General features: G+C 35.0%; 1 protein-coding gene across 1 annotated transcript in view; it reads right to left on the bottom strand.

Moving 5' to 3' along the window:
- The window catches only part of clmpa (CXADR like membrane protein a), a 57,850-nt gene extending 47,261 nt beyond the window's left edge, over positions 1-10,589 (bottom strand). The window contains exon 1 of the mRNA XM_079410430.1: positions 10,312-10,589. Within this exon, the coding sequence (XP_079266556.1) occupies positions 10,312-10,330 (19 nt within the window). The 5' untranslated portion in view covers positions 10,331-10,589. The remainder of the gene's footprint in view (positions 1-10,311) is intronic.
- Between the last annotated feature and the right edge of the window lie 1,422 nt (positions 10,590-12,011).

Genomic DNA, 12,011 nt, shown 5'->3' with positions numbered 1-12,011 from the left:
GCGCAAATTAGCGTAGTCGCAAATAAAGAAATAAAGAAGCCACAGTGCGTTGAAAAGAACCGGAGGCCAAAAAATCAAGTTTTGATAGACTTGGTATTGCGTGACTCGTGCTTGATTTATTTCATCTGATTATTTTCGTCTATTTTGCGTCTGAAAGGGAAACTCCTGCAAATGCATATTCATTAAGTTATATTAAGTTGCAAATATAACTGTGTCCACGCCAATTCAACGCTAATTCATCACTGCGTGTCTTTAGTACTATTTTAGAGTACTATTTTAACACCAAAAGACTGTTTGCGCTGGTGCAAGCTGTTAGTAAAACTGGCCCTAAGTATAATTAACATTTTAAATAGCTGTTTTCTATTGTAATATATTTTAAAATTTAATTAACTCTCGTGATGGCAAATTTGAATTATTAGCCATTCAGTAATACAGTCTTCATAAATGTCTTATATAAATCTCTTTTTCTCTCGCTGAGAGAGGTCTGTGCCGCCCATGTAATGTCAGGGATGCTCTTCCATGCAAACCTAAAGTCGGCATGTTTGCTGATATTTCCTTTGCCTACCAACAGCTACTTTAAAACCGCAAGCCACGGACTTAATTAGCTCATTAAGTGGAGGCTGTGGAAACTCTGCCCTGGTTTCAGCATTAGTCAAAGTCACAGGAGCAGTACAGAGGAGAGGTCAATGGAGAGAGAGAAAGAGACATACGCTGTTGACATGAGTAATGTTTGTTTAATCAAGAGACGTTCAGCCGATGGAAGACCCTTGTTATTCCATACCGCCCTGCTCGCTTCGATGGATTTCTTGTTATTGTGACTCCAGAAAAGACCACAGCTATTATGTTTTCCAGTGATTAAAGCAATAGTCATTATTTGTTCATTCTTGTGTCGTTCTTTTTTTGCTAAACATAAAAGGAGCTGTTTGGCAGTAGGTTCATACTGTATGTTCCAGCTACTCTACATTGCAATTGAATACTAAAGGCTGGTATACACTACACGACTTTTAAAATATGAACAGATTTTTAAAAAACTAGGACACTTATACACTTACCGACTTTGTAAATAGTGACAAAGGAAAACTGGGCATCATACACTACACGACTGAAGATCATACACTACCAGACTTTAAAGTTGTTCCGATCACAACGAACTCACGCAGAAACGTACGCCCTGTTGCTCAGAGACGCATGACAAATGAAAATATATGTGTTCTAAAATCGTCTGAAAATATCAAACATGTTTGGTATTCTCCGACTGGATAGAATCAAAGTCTGAAATCTGTGACCATCATACACTACGTGATTTTCTGTGGAATCTGTCAGCTGTAATCTGCAGACTGACTTTCCTAAACTAGCATCAACTTGTTCAGACTATAAAATCGGGGCAAAAATTGCGTAGTGTATTCCAGGCTTAACCAGAGGGTGTCAATGCAAAAATGCACCATAAAATGCCATAAAACTAATATGTGTGTGTGCAGTATTTCAAATCATACAGTAGATTTGAGTGAGGAAATAAAAAATAATAATAATAAATGAAAACTTTTGATAAATAAATGAAAATGAATGAAAACCCCCCTCTGCCATAGCACATTTTTTCATAGGATTTGAATATTCATGAATGTGAATAAAAATGTGAATGATTATCAGTAACAGCTACAATTTCTTGTTATTTTAGTATCACTGCAGTAGGAATAGTTTTTATTTTTATATTTTCAGCTTTATTATTTGATGATATTTTAGTACATAAAGTTAAACTAAATAAAAATAAGCAATGTCTCCATGGCAACTGAAATAAAATAAGTTTTTTAATTGAACAATTATTAACATTTATTTTAAATGTTTTAGTTTTAGTTAATAATTACTATCATTACTATTCCAGGTATTTTCATATGACTTTAAATACAACACATTGACTACATTTACTTACAATTACTTGAGTGGTGTTTTTGGGGCACACTGAAAAGAACTGTGTCAACATATTACTAAACTTCTCATTTTATTTTCCCCCAGAAGAATTAACATCATACAGGTTTGGAACAACTTGAAAGTGAATAAATGATGGCAGATTTATCTCTGTTTCTTTTTTTTCAAGTGAAATATCCCTTTAAACCACCTTATTCCTCAGGGCCAACAAAACGATGTATTTCTATTAGAAATTCAAAAAGGAGTCAATAAATAATAAAATCAAACAAAAATGACATTATCAACATAACCTTTATCCCATGCCAGATTTCTCTTAGGATCTTGTTTTTCCTCTGCTGCTGGACGCTGTAAATGGCATGCCTCTTTTTAAATGCCAGATTTCGTCTCACGCTGAGGAAGACCGGGCATCTAAGCGAGACCTTCGCCTTTCATCTGTTCCAGCAGGGACGTGCACTGCAGTTAGGCTGTCACACCGCATGAACGCCAAGGTAAAGCTGCTCAGAATAGACGCAGCAGGAAACAGCAGCCCGACACGCGGCCGCGGCAGCACCTGTATTGACTCGTCCTCCTCCGTACCGCAAATAACACCAGACAGTCCTTTTAAAATACTGCTTTTCACAGCACACACACAAAGCCCTCAGTATTTAACTAACAATAGGAGGAAGGTGTCAGCTCCTGAGGGCTGGGGAGGCTGATCCTAATTTTATTGACTAGAGACTCAGGTTATTTCAGGAAGGCCCTTCAGCGGTCCACTTACATGCTAATACTGCAGTTTAGAAGTGGAAACTGTGTGAATTCAACCCGTTATGTTTTTTAGAATACTATTTCTTACATGACTCATATCGAGGTAGCGATAAAATGTATGTCGATGATGGTAAGCTTACTTAATATGGATTATTCAAACAGCCTATCACACAGCAAAACTAAACATGACAAAGGCCAGTCAGTCGGTCATTAGGCATGTCGCTGATAAATTTACAAGTTCTGCGTGAATGAGTAGGGCCCTATGTTTTCCGTAATGTGGAAAATGTGGACGGAATCACGGAATATACTGTATAATGCGAAATAATGTGAAGGGAAGGTCAGTACACTTAAATCAATATGCGATATGGATTAGTATCTGTGAATATTATACGCAAAAATGCCATTTAAATATGAATCCTGCGTATCTGACTGAATAACGCAGCTGTGTTGTTTTATTTACTACACGCATACGGTGTTTTTAGCTTTTACTTCAGAGTCACTTCATCAGCATTTTAGTTTCTTTTGAGTAAAATTATCATCATGTCATATACAAACAGAAACCTAAAGGTTTTCACAGCCACTCTTCAAAATAAAAGTTTGGTTTAACTTGAAGAAACCGTGACAGAAATATTACTTAATGTAATAATGATAGTACTGTTGCTGATAAAATTATTATTCAAGCATTATTTTTAAAGGAATATTTACCAAAAAAAATAATTATTTACCAGAATTTATTTAGCAGAAAAATGCACAACAGAGTATTTCTGGAAAAACAGAAATAAATAAAATACATATATAATAATAATAATAATAATAATATATAGAGAGAGATATACTAGAGATGCTTTTGATTGATAATATTTAATGAAATAATTAAAATGCAATCCAGAAAATTTATGGAAAACAGAATTTGGTAAAAAAATAAACCTGAATTTGAGATAAAATAAAACATATTTCATAGGGCGTTAAAAATGTTATTTATGTTATACTTTTAATAAACTATTTAATATTGTCATTTTCATGATTTGAATTAATTAGACATGCTTTTTGATGGAAAAAAAAAAATTTAACCATTAAAACAGTCTAGACAAATTAAAATAGAAAGAACAGAATCCAGAAAAATTCAAATGCAGGAAAGAAAAAGTATTTGCATCTTACTTGACAAAATATAAACAATTCAATGTTTTGTTGTAACTTAATTGGTTTATTTTCATTTGATTACATTTTATTAAATTGTTACATGTTTATTAATTAATTTCATACCATATTTGATTATAAATGTGTATTAAATCATAAAATAAAATCCACTAAATTAGAGGTAGCTACTCAAACAAGTTATGTTTACATTTATTCTGAAGCCTTAACAAACATGTGCAAAGCATTTCCATTAATCCATTAATCATTACTGAATTTTGTGATAAATATCAATATTGTATGGTGTGATATGGAAAAAAATATTATGATAATATTTTTGGCCAAATCACCCAGCCCTAATTTCTTAGCATGCAATGATTTAAGATGCACTCATTTTAATCTTGCATACTATTCAGGACGCGAAATGAGATGCAGCAATGGGTTTCGTCTGCGCCGTATTCTAATCCCATTCCATCTGTCTTTCCACTACAGTTTCCCTTAAGTCTCATGTTATATATCATTAAAGAGTGGCAAATCCCAAAAGCAATATATCAAATGAACTAGCATTTTCCCAGGGTTTTCTGTGCTGTATTATGTCCAGGGACGCCTAATATTAAATACATCTTGAATCCTGCACCACAATCAGAATGCTGTCTGTGGGTGTTCCTCCTGGAGGTATTAGCCATGAAGGATTGAGTGATGTGAGATGGCAAAAACTGCTGCTGCTTTTGTTTCTGTAGGTGAACAGAAAGCATGGATGCAACAGGAGCAATTAGAGAGCGAAAAAATGCACACATGTGCAATGCAGTGGAACGGCTCAATTTCATTAAGAAGTTATGTCTAACGACTCGTAAAAAAACAGAAGTGCTGGTGCCATATGTTCTGCAAAAACAATAGGGAGAGAAGGAGAAAACCTCATTAGCTTCTTCCAGCATGTGTGCCAACTACAATGTTATGTGTCAGAAATGCATAACCAAAAGTTTGTCCACGGAGAAAACAAATATTTAGACAGCTCAAAAAAACATGCTTTTAAAAAGAAAAAAATCATAAAGCTTCACATTTCTGCTTTCGCACCCTCCAGCCACTGGCCTGCCAGGTTTCCACTCTACATTACTGCAATATTAAAATAAAATTCAGCATTAACTGACATCAGATGTTATTCATAGACACTAAATTGTAAGTAAAGTTTAATTAATACATTTAAACACATCCATCACTCTTTGTTTGTCTGGCTTATCATATTAAAAGGTTTTTCTCATTTATCAAAGGGACTCGTTTCACTGGACAGCAGAGTTAATAAATGTTTAGAGGGAATCGTTTGTAATCCTGGAGGAGGGGTGTGATTTCAGTTTTCATTCTTGGCACTAAAAGCTTCGAAAAAATAATATTCCATACTAGTCCTTGTCTTTCCTCCCTTTTTTAAAGAAAAATGACTCTTACAGAAATATCCAAATGGACAAATTCATCTTCAGGGTGGTCAAAAGTAAAAGACAAAAAAATCAAACAACAGATACAGATAAACTTAAAAGAGTTTCAGAAGTGATTTCTCAAAAAACACCCCGCAAATCATTGCCAGAGCCTCAGGTAACATCATCCCGCCGTGCCGCCTATAAATCCAGAGTTAACGCTGAAATGCAAACCTCCCACACATATTTTTGAAAGAAATACTTTGGTTTTTCCACAATGAAAGCGTGAGGTGAGAGCATGTGGTTTGGATTACAGTAAATCTAAACCGTTTCACGGTGTCTCAGGAAAACCAGGAGTAAAGGAGATCATTCCAGCTCTGGGCCTGAAACGCTCCTCTGCAATCTGCTGGCCGCTTTCTTCACTCGTGTCTCTGAGTGCTGTGAGATTTGTAGGTCAGAGCGGCCTGTGCCATGAGACACTTCAAAGCAATGATGACCAACATACACTAAAAGCACAGGGACAGGCAGAGGGGCGGTAAAACATCTGTTACAAGATCACTCTATGCTCTCATGATATCTATCTATCCAAATAAGGTATTATCAAATATATTGTGTATAATAATAAAAAAAATTCCACACCATAATCATAAATTTCTAAAGGTCTATGGATCAAAAACATTTTTATGTCACCAACTCACATGACTACATTTTTGAAAATACATATCTACATGTTACACTAAAATATTATCTATCTATCTATCTATCTATCTATCTATCTATCTATCTATCTATCTATCTATCTATCTATCTATCTATCTATCTATCTATCTATCTATCTATCTATCTATCTATCTATCTATCTATCTTTACACACACACACACACACATAAATATAATTTAAAACATTTTTAAAGAAAGCTGCATTTATTTGATCAAAAACACCATAAAACAGTAAGACTGTGAAAAAAAGTAATTAAAAAAATGTAAATATTTTTTTTAATTATTTTAATATATGTTACATGCCATTTATTCCTATGACAAATTAGCTGAATTTTCAGCATCCTTACTATTGGTGCTCGAGAAACATTTCCTATTATGATCAATGTTGATTTTTTTTTTTAGCTTCTATCAGTCACATGTTTTTCTTCAAGGGTAAGGTGTCATACGGTCAATAAGACAAGGTACAATGTCACACTTTCATGACACCCATCAAAACAGTCCATTACACACTCACCCACAAAGCACACACTGCTGGACTGTTTTCTGGAAGTGTTGTGCACATGTACAGCTGTGTGATTGATACCAGCATGTGTACGGGTCTGTGCATGTTATACTGTGTGTGTGTGTGTGTGTGTGTACAGAGGAGGTAAGTGGCTGGTGCTGTGTGTCTGGTGGGAGAAAGGATGTCACTGTGATTTCTCTGAACGGAATGACACAACTCTCAGTGAGGGCCAGCCCTGCTGTGATGTGCTCTACTAATTAAAGACAGTGCTGGGGCCCCGTGGGGACAAACACGCACACACAGCTGACATGGTCCATGTGAAGCTGGGATCATCAGGAGCTAAATTAGAGTTAGGTGCTGAAAAAAACACACTACAGTTCCTGACTTAAGTTACTAAATTACCAGATCCATCCAAAAACACGCACATACAGGCTAATCAGGCACTGCTTTTTGTTGGTGGCGCTTTACTATGGTTCATAATCCTGTGGGAAGTGTATCGAGTTTCTTTGTACAAATGGATTCATTAAGGAAGGCACTATACAGTATTTATGGTATCTGAAAAAGTAATGCGGGGACATCCATTTAGCAAGCATAAATGAATAAATTATAAACAAACTATTAAATAATTAATGTTATTTTGCCATGAAATATTAGGGAGAAAAACATTTACTATGAGATGGAGAAACTTTTTGTTTGTTTGTTTTTACAGCACGCAAATGATCCTATTATCTCACTGCATTTGTTTAAGTAAAGGCAGATGCTGGCAGTGAATGGGTCGTGGTCTCATCAAGGGTAGGGTTAGAGACACTGAGGTCAAGTAAGGAGATACTCCATATTTCAGAATTCTACACAGCTTTTGTTATTAAAGTCTGTTTGACAGCAGCATTCACAGGGCAGAGAGAGAACGAGAGAGAAAGAATGAGTGTGAGAGAGAGAGGGAGGGAGCCAGCACACAGCAGGACGTCACTTCCTGACCTCTGGTTCTAGATGCCCATGTCATCTTTATACTTGACAGATACTTTGCTGCCCCTGGAGATCCGTCTAAAAATAGACTGATCTAAGATCTGCTTCATAATGCACTCTTTATTTGAGATGCTGCAACAAATTTTAAGCAATGCAAAAGCTTTTGTTTATATTAGGGAAGCACCCATATTAAAACTCCAGCTGATACAGAAAAGGCAATAATTATTGTATGGTCGATAATAAAAATGAATAACAGGCTGATTTTAAGATTTTATACTATTTTGTCAAAATAAATGAAAAATAAAACACTGAATTTATTTAAATGTTACAAATGATGATTTTTTTTTGGTGAAAAATGGACATAGGCTACATTTTGCGACTGGCTAATAATTACATTTAACAATGTTGTTATATTATTAGCATTATTTTTATTTATTCATTCATTTTAGTGAACACTACATGATGGCAAAAGTCATCTAAATACAAAAACAGTGGAAATGAGCATGCACAACATCAAACAATACAAATTTATAAAAAAAAAAAAGGATAATTGACATGGTACCAATATAATGTGCATGCCTAATTTGTATAAATCGAACATTTTGTTAAAAATCTTAAAACTGGATCATATAATATAATATAAAATCTCTTCAGCCCTTCTAGAATATAACCTAAAGAGCATCACCTAGCCATTGCTGTCTCTTCACGAGCGTATTTCCACTAGAGCAACAGGGAGGGAAGAAACAATCAAACAAACAAAACAACTATTTAGGACTGCAGTAGTGATAATTGCTGCTACAGGGAAGAAAATGTTCTTTACTATTAGACAATGATCAATAATTTCCAGAAGAAAGCCCAAACCAATGAAAATGTAATGCCATTAGATAGACAGACAGGCAGACAGATAGCTACTCTTGTGTTGTGTTGGCGTATCTGCGGGATGTGGATGATGGTGTCGTGATATGTGTTGTTTGCACGGCTTGTCTAGCACAGTTGTTTTAAAGCAACTAATGAATGCGCTCATCATGATAATTGCAGTGACGTTTGCTCTTGTATGTGCGTGAGTCTGAGGACTCAAGCGCCTCGCATCTCTCTGTGCCGCTTATTGTCTAGTCACAACACTTCAGTGGAAGTACGCACACAGGTTGTGGTTTTAAAGCACATGCAGCGCTATTTTTGCATGCGTTTTACAGTGCAAATGATCCACTTCTGAACTGTTTTTCACCTAACAACACCAAACCCTTTTAATTTTCAACCACCAAACACCTCTCAACCAATTCACAATCGATTCCCAATGGATAAAATTGAGTCTGTATTTTTTCTCATTGATCCTCCAGAATCACTCAAATATATCACATTACCAGTAAAATGCCTTATACACAACTTCAAGCTCATGTATTTATTTTCCTGCAGCTGGAAATAAGACACACATAAATGTCATGACAACAGCAAAGTTTAGGGCTGATGCGACATCTCATTTACACAGAAACAAAGCCTAAAACCTAAGCTTTCCTAACACTTTACCACTTTTATTTAGCTGACATGCAACTAAGAACTGCCATTTCCTTAAGGACATGCAAATCTAGTTATATCTAGGATGATGTCAGGTAAAATAGGCCAAGAGGTAAAATGTGCCAGATACGGTTGGTGAGTCACAGTTCTTTAAGATTCAATATTCAGTCACCGCAAAACTATTCTAAACAGTTGCCACAATAGACATTCATCAAATGATTTGATTGCTCTGTGTTTGCAAAGGTGTGTAGGTCAATTCATTTTACAGAGGACTGAAAGGAAAACGTAAGATACCCTGAAATGATAATAGCAACATTTCACTTCTTTATTTATAATGATGGCTTTGAATCACTGGCCTATTTTAATGTAACCGAACATAGTGGTGCTGACAGGCACGATAAAAGACTTTTGACATTTAAACAGCTTTTGGGCTTAAACGGCAGATTTTGTCACATATTTTAACATAAAATGATAGAAGGGACCTGATTTAACACAAAAAAGTGCAGAGCCATTTTAATGCTGCTTCAAACCAAAAAAGTGACTTCAATCCGTGTGGTCAGACTCAAACACTAAATATCTGCATCTCAACTGCAATAAGAAATATGGAGAAATAAAGAAAAAGTAAAAGTAATTGACTTTAAATTTCAAATTCCACCTTAAATGAGTTCTCTTTCAGTACTGTATCAATTAAAATAATGCAACGCAGAGAGTTTATGAAAAGACTGAGCAGCATATATCTAAGACCACTTACAAACAACACATGAAAGCATAACTTAATTCATGGACAGGAAGGCATTAATAAATTAATACATATGCGGATCCTGAATAATACAGCACACAATGGACGATTGAAGTCCGACCTGGTTATGGCATGCCAATTTAACATTTAATTCCATTTGAATTTAATAATCAGATTAAGCTAGTTAAAATAGTTATTCTGACTTCATTACATATGATAAGTAAACAAACCCTAAAAAGAATCCATTAACAACTGAAATAGAATCGGAAGAGAATAGTTTGCATCTTTAACCACAGACCCCCATAAAATTCAATGGTACAATTTGTTCCCAGGATAGAAATAAATACTATTGCTGAATAACTGGGCTAATCAAAAATATACAGATTACTACAAGAATGCATATTAGCAAATAAGATATTGGAATACTTCAATTAAGTGGTCCATACAAATAGATAGTAATTCGTTTAAAGAAAATGTTAAAACGGCTTGCCATAATCTGATCGCTTATTGTTGCCAATTGTGATCTAAAAGTCACATTAGTAGAAACTATCGATGTAGCCAGCCAAATCAACTACTACAGAGTCTACCACTCGACTAAATCTCTACAAATGATCACATAAGACAGGAGCTGCAAAAATAACTGTCTCAAGCACGAGGAGGAAACTTACCTAAGAGCAGGGCAAACATCACGTCTCCGGACTGAGAATCCTACAGAAACGTCTCCTTTGCTCCTCAAAACGAGCACATTGAGTCATTGAAATGGTCTCTCTGTTTTGTTCTGACCATGAACGTTGCGATATCACCGGTTGAGAGCATCAAAAGCAAATCCAAACGTCCTGAAGCTCCTTCACAAACGCCCGTTTCCTCCGAAGAGAAGTTCTCATTGACTTCAACTAGGATGCGCATCTACGATCTCCGTCCTCTCCTCCGCCTCCTGCTCTGTGTCGGAAGGAACCACGGGCTGGTTAAGGTGTGTGAGGGGATGGGGAGACCTCTGCAGTTAAAAGAGAACACTTTCCTTTGCAGATTTCCTTACGGGACACATGTAGATAGATGACCATTGGATGCAAGTCTCTTTACTGCTCCTGCAATGAAATGATTGTAGCGTATAATCAAACTTTATAAAAAACAAAATTGTATTAAAAGCCATTAACAAACATTGGGTTTATCAGAACAGTAACCACTGCATAGAATTAACAAAAAAAAAAATGAAAACGTGAATCTAAATTGAATGGCATGTTTAATTACCCTGATGAATGATATAGCTTAAGAGGTTATGGTCAGATATGGGACTAATGTGGCAATTAAAGAAATACTTCACCCGAAAATGTAAAATTCGAGTTCCAAACAGTATAAAAACACCATAAGTGTAGTCCATATTTCTCTATATTCTAAATCTGAAGACATATGATAGCTTTGTGAAGAACAAAATGAATATCGAGACAAACACTCCCCTCCAAAAGTATTGGGACAGTGAGGCCAATTCCTTTATTTTTGCTGTAGGGTTTGACATCAAAAGATGAATATCAGACAAGAGATTTACATGCCGGCTTTTATTTCCAGGTATTTACATCTAGATCTGACACACAACTTAGAAGATATCACCTTTTGTTTGAACCCACCCATTTTTTGGGTGGGTTCTTATATTTTGGTCTCTTTGGTCTCTCACATATTAGAGCAGTCTGCAATTTATGAAAGAAATCAATTAAATCTGTATGTGGATGCGTGTAAAAAAAAAAAATCAGAAATAACCCCCCTTTGTAATCATAAACATTTTCATAACTAATTGAATTACATATTTTTCTCAGTAACTGTAACTGATTACAATTACATTTATTTTGGGTAACACATTATTTTAAGGTGTCTTTGTTACACGTTACATGCAGTTACTATTATAATAACAAATAATTATGCACAACTACATGTAATTAACCCTAAGATATACCCTAATCTTAACCCTAACCAAATAGTAAGTACATGTGTTTAATTAATATTACTCAGCGCTTAAATGTATAATTACACTGTAACAATGACACCTAAAAATAAAGTATAACCTTACACTGTTAAAAATGTTCCTGTATTTTTACAGTAATTTACTGTATTTTGTTTTGCAGCAATGTACTGCAATACAACTTTGCAGTATGTAGAACAATGTACTGTATAACTATAAAACAGTATTGTATTGTATTTTTACAGTACTTTGTAATTTTGTTTCTACTATAATTTGCTACTGTGTAATTATTGTGTATTGTGTAGTTGGAATAGTATACATACAGTTAGTATTACAAATCAAAAGATAGCATTACAAATCAAAAGACAATCCAAACATATTTACAAAAGTATTTTTATTCAAACATTTCAAAACATT

This window comes from Barbus barbus, assembly GCF_936440315.1.
Source record: "Barbus barbus genome assembly, chromosome: 47".
NCBI lineage: Eukaryota > Metazoa > Chordata > Actinopteri > Cypriniformes > Cyprinidae > Barbus > Barbus barbus.
The sequence above is the reverse complement of the archived record's forward strand: the minus strand, read 5'-3'. Positions and strand labels throughout refer to the sequence as shown.